The following is an 18855-nucleotide window of genomic DNA, read 5'->3' as shown; positions in this document are numbered from 1 at the left end:
GCCTGAGGCTCATTAAGAGAATCAGGTTAATCAGCCTGCAGGCAGAGGCAGACCTCTGGGTGCTTTGAGTCTTTTTGCCTGATCTGCTCCTGGACCTGGGCACTGGAAAAGCAGACTCTGGTGTGCATGTTGGTCTTGTCCAAATGCGCCCAGCCCCAGCAGAGGAAACCACAAGCCATGGGTTGTTCATAGCTCCAAACAGGGTACTCAAGGCCAGTCACAAACAGCGTCTGACATTGGCCTGCACCAGAGACCCTCCAAAAAGACTAAAGGTCCTAGCAGATCTACCTAATACATACAAACAAACCCAAATAGGCGGCCAAAATGCGGAGACAAAAAGCAAGCCCCAAATGAAAGAACAAGAGAATTCTCCAGAATAAAAACTAAATGAAATGAAGATAAGGAATCTATCAGTTATAGAGTTCAGAATACTGATTGTAAGGATGCTGAGAAAAAGATATGGAAACTATGAAGGAAATCAAGAATGACGTAGCAGAAATAAAGAATACACTGGAAGGAATAAACAGCAGATTAGAGGAAGCTGCGGATCAGATCAACAAATTAAAAGACAGGGTAGGGGAAAAAAAAAAATCACTCAATCAGCCATCCAAAAGGAAAAAACAATTAAAAAATAGGCCCAATTGGCGTGGCTCAGCGGTTGAGCATCAACCTAGGATCCAGGAGATCAAGGTTTGATTCATGGTCAGGGCACATGTCCAAGTTGCAGACTTGATCCCCAGTAGGGGGCGTGCAGGAGGCAGCTGATCAATGACTCTCTCATCACTGATGTTTCTATCTCTCTCTCTCCCTCTTCTTTCCTCTCTCTGAAGTCAATAAAGACATATTTTAAACAACAACAACAAAAACCCACAGGAGGACAGTTTAAGGGAGTTGTGAGACAACATGAAACAACAACACTCACATTATACGAGTACCAGAAGGGAAAGAGAATAAGCAAGGGATAGAAAATTTATTTGAAGAGGTAATGGCAGAAAACTTCCCTAGCCTGGTAAAAGAAAAAGTCACACAAGTTCAGGAGGCACAGAGAGTCCCAAGCAAGAATAACCCAAAGAGGCCCACGCCCAGACACATCATAATTAAAATGCCAAAAATTCAAGACAAAGAGAGTATCTTAAAGGCAACAAGAGAAAAGCAACCTGTTACCTACAAAGGAGCTCCCATAAGGATGTCAGCTGATTTCTCATCAGAAACTCTACAGGCCAGAAGGGAATGGCATGAAGTATTCAAGGTAATTAAAAGCAAGGATCTGAAACCAAGCTTATTCTATCCAGCAAGGCTATCATTCAAAATAGATGGTGAAATAAAGAGCTTCCCAGGCAAAAAAAAGGTTAAAGGAGTTTATCACCACCAAACCAGCATTGCAGGAAATGTTAAAGGGACTGCTGTAATAAGAAGTAGAAAGAGAGAGAGAGGGAGAAACATAGGCATAAAGAATTAAAATGGCAATAGAGAAGTACCTAACAACAATAACCTTAAATGTAAATGGATTAAATGCTCCCATCAAAAGACATAGGGTAGCTGAGTAGATAAAAATATATGACCCACCAAAAGACTACTAGATTTAATAAATGAACTCCGCAAGGTAGGAGGATACAAAATTAACGCCAGAAATCGATGGCAATTTTACACACCAATAATGAACTCTCAGAAAGAGAAACTAAAAAAACAATCCCATTTACCATTGCAACAAAAAAATTAAGATACTTGATTTAAATGTAAGACGTGAAACACAGGTCTATTCAAAACACTGGTGTGGATGTTGGTACAGTGACTAACTCTATGTTCACCATAAGAGCCTTAAGCAACTCAGGTACTTTCCATTCTTTGCTTTTGACAAAAACTGAAGGAGGGTACAGTGGAGGTGCCATCTGACAGATTACTGAAAATATGTCTGATGAGAAATTGTATTTTTGGCATTATGATGGAAAATTTCAAATAATTAGTTAACACTGTAAAAAAACTATCATTCCCATCTGCTTGTCCACGTAAACAAGGTTTCTGAGCATTTATATCTTCAAATAAATGAGTAAGAATAAAGTTGACATAGAACATGGCCTCATTTGAACAATAAGTAATACTCATCCAAGAACTAATGTGTTCAAAACACTCAACCCATCTTATTTCCAATGAATAGTAAAAAGTAAATTTATCAACATTTATAATACCTTGTTTTGTTCAACTGTACACTAACAATTATTATAACACTATAATTATTGGAGAGAATTTTTCTTTTAACACAGAGCTTTATTTCTAAAGGAAATCACAACATGTACACATATTTTGATACACATGCTTTTTTGTTTCAGGGAGTATGAAAGGCCGATCTGACGATAGACTCAAGCACAAAATGCTTTACATTAGGAATAAAGTCTATAGGGAAAGAGATTCAGAAGTTACTAGTTATATAAGTTGAAGGGGAAAAAAGATAAAGTATAAAATTTTACTGCTAAAAACAGCCCATTTGTGTTATTTTCAAAATAGGTAATAATGGGTATAAATTGCAATGGTATTCAAAATATACTAGATATATTTAAGAGTGATGGGGCAGTTTTATTTTTAAATGTCAATATTTATAATATGTTAGAAATTACATCCTTATGATAACAAAAATACATACCAATTTAAACTTGGGAGGGAGTATATGGCTTTTTAAGCAAAAATTCTTTTAGGGGCTTCAAGGGGAAAAAATTAACTTTGTATCTAAAAGGAAGAACTCAGGAATTCTTGGGAGCACCAGACTCTGGTTTTAGGTAACATAACCAAATTAGGGTTACTAAAAATACTTTCTCGAACCAAGAGGGATCGAATCACAAAAGCTGGATTTATTGGGGTGATCACTTCATAGGTTATATAAATGTCTAATCACTGGGTTGCACACCTGAAACTAATATGACATTGTATGTCAACTGCAACTTTTTTTTTAATTTTTTTTTTTTTGGTGTAACTGTTGTTTAACCAAGGTAAAGACCATTCTAAAGACCATTCTTCACATGAATTTCAAAACTGGTTCTGGCACTTGTCTGTTCAAGAAGAGTAGAGAGCGCAAACTCCTCAGTATGTCAATGAAAGTGCTCAGCAACCTCCATTCGATCACTCCAGCCTCAACTCCCACCACACCCAAGTGTTTGGATTAGAACTTGGGTTAAAATGGATTCTGAGGTTTCATTTCAGTTCATAGGGAGACCATGCTGTGTTAAACAATGTCTACCATGAGTGCAAGAAGGAGGAAGCAGGTGGCACTTGGGCTGCATATCTGCCACCGCTGTCCTAGAGTCAACTAAAGCCAGGCCCCTGCGGCTCCCTGAACATGCCAGCACTTTCCCACCTGTCTCTCCTCACACGATCCTCCGCCTGGAGAACCTGTGGACTGTCTCCATGGAGCTGTTCACTTACCATTGGGGTAACCCTGAACAGGTTTATTTACTATTTCATGCCTATGTTCTGTCACTCTCCTCTAGGCTGCATCTTCCTGTGTACCTTGCCACGGAACTTCCCACATTCCACCCAGCACTAGGTCCGGGCACCCAAGTCCATCACTACCATTAAAATCTCTCTCCTCGAGGTGGAGTGGTCCTGCCTGGGGTCATCTGGCAGAGTCCTTTCCACATACAAATCATGTTTCTTCAATGACAATTCCTATTATCAGTACCTGAACCTTTCAGGGCCGGATGGGTCTAATTATTTCCTTATTCTCTTGTTTCTTAGAGAGAGAGAAAATCACTGACTTGCCCAAGGAATGATTAAACCAGAAACAGGTTTACCAACACTTGTTTCCTGCCACCAAACCTTACTCACATTATTAGTGGGTAGTTTGCTACATGCAGATGAGGAGTTATCTAAGAAAAGTAGAAGTGACAGAGAGCACAGGGGGGAAAAGGAGGAGGAACTGGAGCTTCTTGCTTTTGAGCATATCATGAACTGAAAAATAACCAGACACAGGGGCAGCAAACATTCGGAGGAAAGCTCACACACCAGCGGTGGGTTTCTGCCCCCTGGTTAATCTGGGAACGGCCTCCTCCCAGGCTGGCAGGAGATCCAGGCTGCTGACTACAGCAGGCAGGACTGGTGGGGCCTTACCACGATCTAGGGTTACGGTAACAGTGATACAAATTTTTGTGGCCTAATAAAGGATGAAGAAGAAATGCTCTTTATAATGAGGCAACGAATCATCTACCCATCAGGATGCTTCGGGTCTTTTATTTTGCTCTAAGCTCTTAGGCCTATTTGATAAAACATATTACACTGAGGAAGCATAGAAGAAAATGAAACCACAGGGACGTCTAAAGGGAACTCCAAAGGCTGGACAGAGTCCCCTTGGGGTTTAGCAGCTTCTCCCTATCCTCTCTCCTGGCCACAGAGAATATTCATCCAAACGACACCAAGGTTATCAGCAAGGGCTTTAACAAGAACCAGTCCTTCTCTTCTAATCTTTCCACCAATCCAAAAAGTCTTGACAAAGGTTGTAGAGAATCTTTCTGGCTTTAATTCTGTTACTGTGTCCCCCATAATGGAAAATGCACGTCTATGCATGACAAATGCATGGACTTTTACTTTAATGACAGCCAAATGATTTTGCTTCTATAGCAAAGCTGCCAAATTCAATCAGCTCTACACTCTCAAAAGTTCCTGAGTCCTATAGGCATTTATGGGGTCCTGACAAAGAAAAGTTTATAGGCAATTGAGATATCACCCCAACGATCACCAGACAGGGGTTAAGTAATTTAAATTATTAGAAAAACATAGATCACACTTGATTAACTGACTTGGATTATTAGAGGTATCCTTTGCCCAGACTTACTTAGAAGACCAGAAATATGGAATGAGAAGTGGCTGCTACCCTGCGGAAGGCAGCTCCACAGCTATGCACCCCACTCTGCTCAGCCTTTCCTTCCACAGTGGTTCTCCACTTAGCTAACCATCTTTCTCTAACCTATTTTTTGACAGCACTGTCAGGAACATGAGAATTTTGCTCATAGCTCTTCCAATACTCTGCTTTCACCAAGGATCGACAATTCTTGGTGCCTTTATTCCAACCTAGCCATCCACTGGTAGCCCTTATGATTGGACATCATGAAAACATCTAAGATACGAAACTAGAAATTTTCTTTTACTTACTACTGCACAGCCACCATTCACTGCACAAAATCTCTTCTTCTTGACTGTGCCCCTCAACTCCTATACCATCTCTGTCCTGGTTCCCCAGGTCCTGTGTACAACCCAAGACTCAGTATCAGTTATTTCAACAATGTGATCAATACTATGAGACCTGCCTCAACATCCTGACCTTGTACCAAGTTCCTACCCCAATCTTTCAACTGAATTATGTCAAGGACACCCCGGTCCTATCACTGCCCACATTAAAAAATGTGTAATTATTTCCCACTTCCCGCTGAGTTAAACGTTGTGTTTAAGGAGCGAACAGTATGGCCATTCAGGCCTTTCTCCTGCCCTTTGAACTATCCCTCTTCAGTCTCGGTTACTCCCCAGCCTCCTGCCCCTCAACATAACAATTCCCTGAGCCGCTCCTCACTCAGTACTATTACCTCCCAGGGGCTCATCAGATCTTTGCTCTGCCTCTTACTCTGTGAGACTCTGAGCTCACTAATTAACCTCTTCAAGCCCAGTTTCCTCAACTGTGACTTTTCTCTGTAAACAGAAAGTTTTCCTATCTTTAGACCTTCATTTCTAACTGCTACATCCCCCTGCATCTTCTACAGTCACTTCAAATTCAACATAAACTTTTCTATTTTGCTCTAAAGCAAGTAGTTCTCCTGGTTTCACAATTTTATTAATGATACTACTAGACTCCTCCCTGTACCAAAACACAAAATCTGAACAGCATTTCTCCAACTTTTTCCATCCCTCCCACCTCCAGTCAGCTAGGCTTCTCTAGCAAGGCCATGTGGTAACAGAAAGTTAAGAGCTGGGCCCTGGTAGTCAGGAGGCTGGGTTGGAAAGCAGGCTCTACAAATTGCTGTGACCTTGGGAAAATTCTCTCTCCTGTCTGTGACTCTGCTTTTACATCCACAAAATGTCAATAAATAAGTCAATTCATGCCTAGTACTCAGAATAGCACTTGGCACATAATAAAGGTCTTGCTTCTCACTACCTCTGCCTCAATTCTTCTCAACTCTGGCTGTACACTAGAATCCAATGCCCTGGTTGTATCCGAAATGAATTAAGTCAGAATCTCCAGGGTGAGACCCAAGGCTCGGGGGTGGGGGGTGGGGTGGTGTGTGTGTGTGTGTGTGTGTGTGTGTGTGTGGGTGTGGGTGTGTGTGTGTGTTAAAGTTCCTCATGTGATTTCACTGTGCTACCAAGGTTGAAAGCCACAGCTTAAAAACTTAGAGCTTTCAACAGTTCTCACTAGAACCACAGTCCTTACCCAGTCCCATGGTTGCCAGGGCCTGGAACATGGCTGCCTGGGTCCCACCCAGAGATTTTGATCTACTTAGTCTGAAGTGCAGTCTGGGCACCAGGACATGTTAAAGTTCTTCAAGTGATGGGTGGCCAAGCTTCAGAACATTGATCCCTTTCTCTACCCACTTCAACGTGTCCCATAGTACTGCCAGGTTAATTTATAACGATGGTGGCAGTCCTATCATTACCCGCATTCAAAAATATATAATTATTCCTTATTTCCTATTAAATTAAACATAAACATCTCTTCCCATAACGAGAGGATGGCTTTGAATCTGCAATCTTATACACTCTTCCATCCACAGCTTCATTCAAACCGGGCAACCAGCTACTAACCACCCACATTCTTTTACACCTGTTCCTCCATTAACCTCTGTCAGCGGCGCCTGGTGAAATCCTCTCCTTCCTCCAGGGCTCCTCTCAAACACCACCTCCTCCTCCTCCTCACAGCACTTCCTGACCTCCCTGTCTGAGGGGACAGCAGCAGCGAGTTCATCCCCACATCCCCTATGGTCTCCAGCACACTGTCAGGAGTAGAAGAGGCACTCGAAAAGAGTTTTCAGTTGTGTGGCTGCCATCTCCTCTCTAGGTTGCCTGTGGCAACAACATCCAACTCAAGTGCTCATTTACACCCACTGCCAAAATCAGTCAAGGATGCCACACTGCCAGGCAATTATCAAGGTTAGTGGTGACTCCTGCAGAGATCTTAGCAGTTAAAGAACAAATGCAGTTAATTTACCTAAAGTCAGTGATCAGTTCCCTTCCTTTTGGACAAGGGAATCAATGTTTTAAAATCTTGTCTCTGAAAAACTAAGCTAAATACAAAAAAGTTACTTGAATAAATGGAAGATCAAACTAACAACAACAGAGCAAGATTCAATTGGAGGAAGCAGGATGGCAGTGGACAGTGGTTGAAGGGTTGCACACGCACACAGCTGAGCCTTGCACAGAGCAGATATGGAAGTGCCGTGGAATTAAGTTCAATATAAGGTGAAAAAAAGTCCTTTCTCTCTCTTTCTCCCTGTATAACATTTTTAAAGGCAAATCTAAACTGGGTTATCCAGAAACACTGTTTGGTTTTGTGTTTTAGGACTGCATCACCCCTTTTGTAAAGATATTCATCTGAAGGGGAGCATCTCCCCTACACATGCACATCCTTGTAACAATAAAAATGGGACTCTCGAGCGCCTAAAATTATTTCAAATCAGCGGAGGTGTGAAGCCAAGTGACTCCTCTTAATGTGTGAGCAATGGAACAATCCATCTGAAAGTTTGCATAAACGCAAGATCATCTAAATGGATCCTTGGAATGTATAATGGGGGAGAGGGGAGAGGAAACAGGAGGAAGAGGAGGAGGGAGGGAGGGAGGGGAGGGAGGGGAGGGGGGGGAGGGAGGGGAGTGGGGGAGGGGGGGAGGGAGGGGAGGGAAAGTGTGAGCCGATCATAAAGTCAGAGAGTTCTAGTGAGGGAGACAAACTACCAAGGTCAGCATGTTCTGGGGTCAAACACTTGGAAAGCTGACATAGAAGTTGGGCTGTCCCAAAGGATGATCTGAAAATAATTTTCTAACTTTTGTTACTGCTAGAAGATTAGAGAATTTTGTTACCATGGACTGGACTGAGGGAGGATACCAAATTTTCATTGTCCATCCCACTATTTCGCTGCCTTGTGAATTGGAACAGCTCTGCCTGATGAAATCAAGGGTCCCAAGTGGTGTTCTGCTGGGAACTCAGAAATGGGAACAGCAGACCAAGGGCCTTCTACAAGCAAAGCTATTTTGTTTTTAAATTAACGATTTATGGGTTTCGGGGTCCCAGTCAACTGGTTCCCCAAATCTATGCTTAATTCATTTTCTAAAATTCCCTTTTCAAAAATAACTGAGAATAACCAATACTACTTAGCTCTGTTACCCTAATTAATTAGAGGCCCTCCCAAGATGGAAAAAGAAAATGACTAATTTAGGTTGAACGTGCCTGTTTGGAAAGCAGCTTATTAGCAGATGTGACACATCCAAGTACTTCAGTAAGAGCGGCTCCCAGAGAAGATGCAGAGCTGTCAGAAGAAAAGGGGTGGAAGTAACATAAAGCAGAGCCACAGGTGATGGATCGTCCTTGCCTCCCACTCTGGTATGGCTTATAATACTCAGAGCATGCATCTCTGAAGTCTAAAAGGTTTTGTTTTATTACTGCTGGTGGGAAAGATTAGAAAAATAAATTTATAATAAAAACTTACAAAGCAGCTGCAAAGGAAAACCATGAACACTTAGTACTCAGAACATGTGAGAATGTGTACATACATGTTTTCGAATTTCTTAAATGGAGATGATTACATTAGTTTTAAATAAAACATCTGCCCAACTTTTCACCTGAGAAATAAAAGGGTTGGGGAGGGGAGCAGACGGAGACTGGTGTCAGATCCAGATTTCCTACCTGCCAGCCATCGCAAAGTGCATCCTTTCCCTCTTCCTCCTCCCCTTCTTACCGTTTCTTAGACAAATAAACTAAGACCCAAGGGGGGAGCTGACTTCCTTAAGCTCCCAAAGGGGGTTGCCAGTCTGAGGACTATCTGACTCTCAGGTCAGCATTCTCTCCACAAACCACCAGGACTCTTCTTGCTTGTGCCCCCACCTCAACTCCACCTCACCCCAATAACGAGTCCTCCAGATGCAATACAGAACAGCACAGCTTATCTCCTCTCCTGTCCTGCATTTCAGGAGTGGGCTCTCTGCCATGCAGGACCCTGGACCACGGCAACAAAGCTACAGGGACTTAATGTGTCCCAGGGTATTCTACTTTCAGATTAGAGATCTTCCTAGTGTCCTTGGACATGTAATAAAATAATCCAGAATGACAGTGTACACAGTTTAAAATTATTAAATATGGATTGGTAGACTTTCTAGCCCCAGGCCAATGGTGCACTGTCATTCATTCTGGTCCATTCTCTTATTTTCAGGTTCATTTTTCACTTGCAACTTTCCTTGCCCCTCCTTATTTGTTCCTTGGTACATTTATTTGATAGCTCTTCTGTTTTTTATTGCTGGAATTAACTACATGGGATCTAGCCCTTTGCAACAGGCTAGAAAACATTCCAAAAGTGACCTAATAGAGGGAGCATGCTAGAGGGTTTGGAGGAAACTGGAGAGCAAAGGTATATTACCTACAAACCAGTCACAAAAAAGACCACCCAAGACATCCAGGCAGCCTTAAGAAAGATCAGCCAACAGGTCAGTCTACTTCTGAAAGAGTGATGGGTTGAACGGGAAGGTGGGTTAGTAAGAGTGGCCAGATCAAACTGGGCTGCCAGCGACCTACTAAGCCTTCTTCCTCTCACTACATCACTCACTCGCTCACAGCAAAACATTTCAACCACACACATCAGGAAGTACAGAGTGATGGTGGCAAGAACGAGCTTTTTTTTTTTAAGTCCAGAAAAGAAAACCATGGACAACTGGAAGGGATTGGGCTGCTCATTCCAAGGAAAGCTACTGAGAAGGAAAAAACAGAGAAGTGTCCAGTTAATTCTGCTTGAGTGAGAACACGCACTGGCCCTGTGCAGGGTGAAGACTTCAGATCAGGCCCCTTGATTGCAGCAGGGTAGGAGCTCAGTCAAGTACACCAATGCCACTGAAGTGATTTGAGGATCTGGAGGAGAAAAGTCTCTACTAGCCTTCTCTTTTCTTCAACCTGGTCAAACAACAGTTTCTGATTATCAACCCTGCTCTAGGCCTTGGGCTGTGTTCGGGGGGTACAAGAAGAATCAGAAATAGTCCCTGACCTCAGGACTTCTTAGTGGTGTGGGAGCACCCATATGAACCTGCCATTGTGACCCAGTGGGGCAGATCCCACACTCTTTAGCACTTAGCTAATACACTGGGTATGCCATTTACTGATCTTCTATCTTCCCCAGTAGAATGTCAGCTCCACAAGGACACAGATTTCTATCTGTTTTGTTCACTGCTGTCACCAGCACATAAAAGGGTGTCTGGCAGAATGTTGCTGCTCTATAAATATTTGTGGAATGAGTAAATGAGCACCAACCAGTAATCTAAAGTCAGAACTGAGCAAGTAACCTGGTACAAGATGGGGTCATCCTATCTTCATGTTCACACAGGACAGACAACAGTGGAGCATGAGCAGCCTGCCTTCTGCCAAGCCCCAACCCAAGTGCAAGAAACGCAGAGCTAGAGAGACAGGCCTGAGCCTGGACGCAACTGGTTAACTGCAGAGACCACCTTTCTCCTCTATGACCACCAAATGTATTCTGCTTCTAACACCTCAGTACTTTGCTTCATATATGTGGGAAATTCTCCCATGTAAAGGTATTTTGGGAAAATGTCTTAAAGCAAGTGCTGAAACAGTCATGTCACTTAGCATGCAGGGTGGTGGCGGAAGAACAACAAAACACGACTAGGAAATACAAAAAGCATGCTGGCACTATAGTGAAGGCAGCAATTAGGTGGCTACCGATGCCATTATTAACTCTACCTGAGAGAGAGTTTAGATTTCTGACACAGTACAACAGCCGAGAGGAGACAGCTTTAAATGAGTTACTTCCTTTCATTGCAGGGTTCTTACTTTTTTTTAAACCTCTTGTTTCCTTCCCCCAAGCCTGAATTCCAGTTACTAGGCTAATACAATGTTTCACCTGTGAAAATGTAAGGCTCCCATGTCACTATGCATGGAGTGTTCCATGCATATACATTAAAACTGACTCCAGTTCTGTTGCCAAGAAACTGCAGAAGGAAAGGGTTTTCCATCCTCTTATTTATAAAACAACCACTTTGTCTATGGGAGACAAATGCAATCTCTCAAGTCCCCTTGTGTCTTGTTCTCATTTTTTAAAGGAACAGAGAAAGATGGTAGAGAGTGGCTGAAAGTGGATGCCAGCTCCATTTTTTATATGCCCTTGAAAATAAGATGGAAAACATGATTTCCGTAACCCACTGCTCCAGTGTTTGTTACTCTTTCAAGCTGAAGATTCTAATCCCCAAGGCTTCCCTCTTTCAAGCAAAAATGAAAAAATGCCCCATAAAAATTACTCTTTGATTTTAAAAGATTATTCTAAGTAGCAAGGAATGCCTGTATTCAATGTGGGGTGACATGCCAGGTCTCTATTCTGTTCTGCATTGCTCCAAGGCCTGAACATGTACATAAGCACAAATATGTGCCCACGTGCGCACACAGAGCCCCAAAGATGGCACAATTTATTGTTGGCTTAAAAAATGCTTAAAATTAGGGCCAGGGGATAAGAAACTTAAAAAATATATACTGGCAAAAGGAAATAAGCAAAAGAATAGCCTTGTTTAAAAAGAAAGTGAAAAACAGGTGCACGAACTTTTTTGACCACAGTACAAAGAGGGAGCTTAGAAAGCAATGAAGCCATTAAGTGAAAGGCAAGGTCAGGGCTAAATTTGTAGATTTAACTTGCAGGCAATTTCTACTAACATGAAATACTTAAATACATTTTTGAAATCTCTCTCTCCTTCTAATGCTTGGCCTACCTCATTTACTAAAGGATTAAAAACTATGTTTCTCTTTACAGCTTGTTACACAGTAGAATCTTTCTGCAAACTGAGAAAATTGATTGCCTTACACCAATTTTTCTGCACATATAATTGATTTTTAATTTGTTGTCTCATTTCCGAAAGGACTTGACAATAAACTCCAGTCTATCACACTACTGACTTCTTTAAACAACAGTTTGAGTCAAAGGCTGTTGGGAGCCTATCACAGGAAGAACAGTTCAATTCCATTAATACTTAAACAGCAGGCAAATTTTACCTGAATGCACATTTCCCTCTTGTAATATTAAGGACTGGTTTTTACCATGGACCATTGTAAGAATACGTAACATGAGTGAGTAATATGTGTATTATTTATGTGTAATAAGCCAAACTCTTTATTTCTCTTATTTTTCCTACTCTCATATCTAAGAACTAAGTTGGTTCATAGGAAACAGTACCAATTTAGTATGAAATTAGAGGAAGAGTAATCAGAGAAAAATCTACTTTGATTCCATTTAAAATTAGTAGTACCCATTATGTGTTACACTAAATATGGCATGTCTATATTTTAGGTTCCAAGAGAACTGTAAAAATTTTCAGGCTAAGATTTCGTTAGAAAGTGAGAATATCAATGTTATGATTCAATTTACATAAATGTACAATTACATAAAACAATGTACATACCTAAACAAAGATGCAAAGAGAGCACAAAACCAGAAAACTGAGAACCGACATCTAACAGTAGGAAAATTTGCATAGATTTTACAAAAGAAGAAAATGAATAGATTCATATTAGATTAACTACTGGATTCTCCTATCAACAACATTTTCTGAATGATTCCATAAAACGCTCAACAACTCTGGAAATCTGACTATTCTTAAAATAAACACCATACAATTAAGCCTTGCCCTGTACTGAAGATATAAAATTAAAACTAAACACTAAGATTATGGACATCACAGTGGGCCTTAGGAGACTCTCTTCCGGTCACTATCCCATCCCCTGCTCTCACCTCCACAGCCTCCTGCTGCTGCAAGAGCTTCTCTTTGGTTTCGCAGTGGATTCCATTTTCTACAGCTGCCACACAAACAGTAAATAAAATTCACTGTATTTCTGCCACACTAAGCAGCTCTGTTTTCTGGCACATCCAGATGCCTGGCTTGAAAAGAGTGTACGATGAAAACAATGTTTTCTTGAGCAGACATTCCAAAAGCAGCACAACAAAGGCACCTGAAGGCACCACTGAGGGAAGACACCGTGAAAACAGCTGTGTAGATTCTGTGTCAGTCAGTCCTGTGACCAGCCACACGGGATTCATTGGATTACAAATATTCAGAAAATTAGTTTGCCGTGCCATGTCAATTTTGAAAGAAGGATTTCATTTATATTTATGATAAACTGAGCTTTGAATTGAAGGATGGGTTAGATGTTTTAAAATTCATGAGTTTGAAAATCCATATACATGACCATTTAGGGGTTATTGCCACCAGGGGTTAACTGTCTCTGGGTAAAATTTTCAGAGGTTATTTGTACCTATATTGTTCCCCTCAATGTATTACATGAAAACTGATATAACATATGTAAAGACAAGCACATTTCAAGATAAAAATTACAGTGATCGGCCTGGCTGGTGTGGCTCAGTGGTCAAGCATCGACCTATGAACCAGAAGGTCACAGTTCGGTTCCCGGTCAGGGCACATGCCTGGGTTTCGGGCTCGATCCCTAGTAGGGGACATGCAGGAGGTAGCCGATCAATGACTCTCTCATCACTGATGTTTCTATCTCTCTCTCTCTCCCTCTCCCTTCCTCTCTCTAAAATCAATAAAAACATACTTTTTTAAAAAAGTTACAGTGATCCAAGATGAAATGGAAACACTGCAGGAACATCATAAGCAACAATACCTTTTCCTTATGCAGCACCTGGACTTTTGCTGAAAGCTAATTCAACATGAAAAAAATTTCCAAAACAAACACAGCCAAATGGATGGGAATCAAAGGGTGAACTGCACAGCTCAGTGGAGCACCCAATCTTACAACCTTGCGAGTCAGGCCAAACTCCACAAGGAAAACACAGGCCCTGCATTTTAAAAAGAATTCAATTAGCATTCCCAGCATTTCCATAATCAACAGCTGAATGCTAATTAAGAGCACAGCATCAAGCAGCAATGGAATCCCAGTGCAATAAGCAACAAGACAACAGCAGCATTTGCTACCTTCAGCTTGCATGCATAAATAAACAGAATTAATAACTATCCGAGCACAGAAGGGTGACTTAATCCATTTCCATTAGGTGCAGTTCAGCCTGGGGCCTTTGTGTTATATTTAAATGTATTCATCATGTTTAATTAAAAGCCTAATAATCTAGGGTTTTGGGTTTTTTTAAAGAAGTTCTGATTTGTATTTTTGTCTTTCTCTTCATAAGTTCTACTGATTTGGATGGCTTCCTGAAATGGAACAATATTTTTAGCATAATGTAAGTGAAACTGATTAACCATTAATATAACTCTCAAATGCAGCAGCCAGCATTCACTTTGGCTCCATCCTGGCATTTAATAAACTTCATGAACTGACCTAGCATTTCTTCAAAAATGCTTCTCTGATCTGACCCGGTTTATTTAGCCTGAAAGACCTTGCCATGAGCTAGCTACCACAGTGTTTCTCAGTCACTCCACTAAAGCAGAGCTCAGGTGTCACTACCTGGCCTAGGATTCAAAAGAAACTGGCACAAATCTGCCTTAATTCAACAAGATTTAAAGTATCTCAGCTCCCAAGCAACTTCAAAATGAAGCATCACATCTATACACACAGACACTGCCACAGGAATTACTGAGAGAAAATGTGAACAGAAAGGCCTCCCATTGTGTAATTCTAAGGCCTAAGATCTCAAGAATTAGTGCATATCTGGAAGATCTAAGAAGAGGTTAGTGAGAGTATCACTAATAATAACTTGGGAACTTCTTCCAAAAGTAAAACTTTTCAGGTCAGCTTGGGATACGTGTAGAAGTTTTTCTCTTTCATGTTGATGCATAACTATTACAAGTTTTAAAAAGCTGGATTGAGGACAACCTTAATTACAGTGAACAATCCTTAAAAACAATAATCTTCAATGAAGCCTCATCAATGTTCCTCAAGCCCCTCACAGACAGAGACTTCCTCTTTCCCAGACATGATTCCCACTATGAATAAATTCTCCCTCTTAATAATTTTTACAAACCAGGAGGGCAATCGCATCAGAAATAAAGACTGAGGAACGAGAGCTGGTGATGACAACACAGACCGAGCACAGGACTAAGTACCAAGATGGTGTGAAGGGGAGCCGCGGTTCCAAGGGGCAGTCCCTGCTCCTTGGGGGAGGACAAGTGCTCTAAGCCCCGGAGAAGGTCAGGACCTGGACTGGCGAGGCAGAGACCAGCCCGCTCCCCAACAGTTCCCGGGGGAGCCGGGAGTTTGCGAGCTGCCCGTTCACAGCCCAGCTGAGGGTTCCTACCAACCCTCTCAGTGCTCACGTCAGATACATGCAAAGGCAAACGTCGACACCGCTGTAGTCAGATCGCGCTCATATACCAAAGGCAATGACGTTTAAAAATAACTAGAGTGAAAAAAAAAAACAAACTAGAATGTCCAAGTACATAGAAAACTGAGAGGGGAAAAAGGCAAGGGAGGGCCATGCACCTATTTTAGTTGGGGCGCATTTGTTGTGCTTACTCCTGTGATTCCTGGGAGAGAAAGTGTGGTAAATTCACCAGGAGGCCACACGCACGCACACAGCAGGTGTTTTCTCACAGCCCGAACCAGGCTAGGTCAGGAGTCCTTGTTGGTTCATGTGCCTATTGCCACATGAAAGCGCTCAAAGAGCTCACCTGGATGCCTTCATCAAAAGCTTCCTTCAGCTATCAATTATTCAATCACTCTCCCTCATTCATTTTTGAGGTTTTGGAAAGTGAAGCTGAACTTCACATAAATAAGGGCGCCCTGCGACCCCTAGGCCCTGCAGGCTGGATGACCAAAACATCTCCAAACTTCCACTGAAACATTATCTTGGACCATTATCCTGTACTTGGAATGTGCAGCACTCTGGAGTCCTGTTTCACTTGTCAGATTAAAGCTGGGCTTTTTCCAACATGTGAGACTCCCCCCTTCCCATCCCTCTCCCTGCTCCAAGTCCCCATGCAGCAGCAGTGGGGACACAGTCCGCATCATGCCCCATATAAGCAGGGGCTACAGGAAAAGGAAGCCAGCTTTCTTTTAAGCAGGAATTTTAAAATTCCTAAGGGAATGAAAGGTCAAGGCAGAACTTGAGGGAGAAAGGAGAGGGCTGTGGCTAGTGAGGAGCCAGGGAGGCATCATCAGGGAGGAACACTAAGGCAGAGGAGAGGCGAGACCAAAAGGGAAGGAGGGAGCAGCCCAAGACCTGGGAGAGTAAGGACAGGAAGCCCTTATGGTGGTACGTGTATCTGACAAGGGCATGCAGACCGGTCACATTCTGTGCATCCATTCCATCCTTTCATCTTGTCTTTCTTCTACAAAGGCTTGCAGAATTTTAAATTTTTATCAATCAAATCTCTTATCTCCTCACATAAGTAGTCTACAGTGAAAAACAACATCAAATGACTTTTCAAAATAAGTAAGTTTAACATCTTTACTTTGGTCATTGTCTGAACAATCTCAAATGTTCAAGATGTTTCCATTTCTTCTGTAATAACATAAGATTTTAAAATTTTTAACTTCAAGCAGCACCACCAACTTCACAGAAGTCTGATAAACTTGATAAACTTAGAGTCTTAAGGGAACTACTATTACCCAACCTTCAAGGGCAATTTTAGGCCATCTCCGAGGCATCCTAGATTTCCCCACTCCTCTCACTCACCACTTCCACCTGTCACTGCTGCCGCACTAACAAGTCACAGTCTTGGACCTGGACTCCCACAACAGCCCCCAAAGCCTACTCTCCACTCAGCACAATGCACCCACTGGCAGACTGAGCCACTTCTCTACTCAGAATCTGCAGAGCAAATAGCAAGGTGATGACCATAGGTCCACTAGCCACATCTGATCCGCCCCCTGCAGGACCCCCTCCAGACCCTACTCTGTTCTCTTCAGCACAGGTGCCACCACTTGGCATATACTGATTTACAGGTGGTCTTCCTCTTAAAACGTAAGCCATATGAGGAGGGACCTGTGATATGGCTCCAGGCACATTACAAGCACCCAATAAATACTGCTGAAAAAATGAAAGAGCGGGATCATGAGAGCAAATAAAATTTCTAAGCACTCTTTCTTAGCATATTTTATTTATTTCTTTTTTAAACATATCTTTATTGATTTCATAGAGAGGAAAGGAGGGGGAGAGAAAGAGATAGAAACATCAGTGATGAGAGAGTCATTGTTCGGCTGCCTAGCCTGCAACCCGGGCATGTGCCCTGACTGGGAATCGAATCCCAATCTTCTGGATCCTAGATTGATGCTCAACCACTGAGCCACGCGTGGCCGGGCTCTTAGCATATTTTAAAATATAGGTGAGAAACTTACAATCAATATGTGTCTCAGTGCCTGCCTTCATTTTAATTTCACTCAACCTAAAGGGCAAATGTCAAGCGGTAACACTCATATTTGCAAAAGCACAAGAAATCTCTAAGATTTTCTGGCAATACCTTTCAAAAGTCACAAGATGGGGATGTGGCTTCATGAGAACTCTGCCGAGACAGGAATCGTGGGTTTGTACACCTCTATTTGTGGGCACATTTCTATCTCCCCACCTTCTTTAATGAGCCATGATAACAGAATGCATATGGAAGATCCAATGTATTTATTTGATCAACTCTATGCTTCCTGTTTTTGACTAATGTCCTTCAGCAGGTTAGGGATCCTGCCAGCCTTCAAAATAAAAAAAGTCACCAGCCCTACTCTAGGTTATGTATCAACTGGTTTTTTAACATGCTTGTGTTTTAAAATAGGGAGGTGTCAAACACTAGCTTGCACCAAAAACCAACCAACAAACCAAAATGAACTTTAAGAGTAACTATCAATTTCCTCTCTTTCCACAAAACCTGCGAAAATCTTTACCATTATGCATGGAATCTAAGTTTACTAAAATTCAAGACGTTCTGGCCCAGCCGAGCGTGGCTCAGTGGTTGAGCATTGACCTGGGATCCAGGAGATCGCGGTTCGATTCCTGGTCGGGACACATGCCCGGGTTGCTGGCTCCATCCCCAGTCGGGGGCCTACAGGACGCAGCCGATTAATGACAACTCTCTCATTATTGATGTTTCTGTCTCTCTCCCCTTCTCCCTTCCTCTCTCTGAAATAAAGATATTAAAAAAAAAAAAAGACTTTCTGTATAGTCCTGAAGCTTAAACGCTCTTTCCCTTGACTGGTGGATGCCATGGTCAGTCTGTACACATGACTGAGTCTTTGGAATGAGCCCTTTCCTGTCTAATAGCAAGAGGTCACACATTGAGAAGCAAACACCTAATGACCCAACCACAAGGCGCACTCCCGCCCGAGCTCACCATTTCATCCTCGGTCCAGCACTTTTCGATCAGCTTGGGCACAGGCTTCTTGACCAGGCGCTGCAGAGCTTTGCCAGCATCATAACCGCTTTCATGTAGCTAAAACAACAACAATTTCAGTTAGTTAACTGCACCAAATAATAGAACTGGAAGCAAATCAATAAAGGGGAGGCCTGCATTTACTCTTAACAGAAGGCCTGTTAACTGGGCGCACAGACTCACAATCATTTTAGTCAGCATGATAATTTGTTCTCATCCAACCACCCTCCAAGTTCCGGCAGCTCTGAGAGGGAGACAGGTAAGGCAGGGAACCTTTTGGCAATGATAGGAATAGAGTTAAGAACAATAGTAACAAAAATTTACTGAACAGCTGGCCTGGCACAGTGTTAAGCACATTCCATG

General features: G+C 42.2%; 1 protein-coding gene across 6 annotated transcripts in view; it reads right to left on the bottom strand.

The window, feature by feature from the left end:
• The window catches only part of RERE (arginine-glutamic acid dipeptide repeats), a 345910-nt gene that overhangs the window by 67523 nt on the left and 259532 nt on the right, over positions 1-18855 (bottom strand). For all 6 annotated transcript variants that reach the window (XM_087820126.1, XM_087820131.1, XM_087820127.1 and 3 more), the window contains one exon: positions 18454-18552. In XM_087820126.1, the coding sequence (XP_087676252.1) occupies positions 18454-18552 (99 nt within the window). The remainder of the gene's footprint in view (positions 1-18453; positions 18553-18855) is intronic.

The sequence above is a fragment of the Miniopterus natalensis genome, chromosome 9, assembly GCF_054644295.1.
Source record: "Miniopterus natalensis isolate mMinNat1 chromosome 9, mMinNat1.hap1, whole genome shotgun sequence".
NCBI lineage: Eukaryota > Metazoa > Chordata > Mammalia > Chiroptera > Miniopteridae > Miniopterus > Miniopterus natalensis.
Note: the sequence above shows the minus strand (reverse complement) of the source record. Positions and strands in the feature narration are given on the sequence as shown.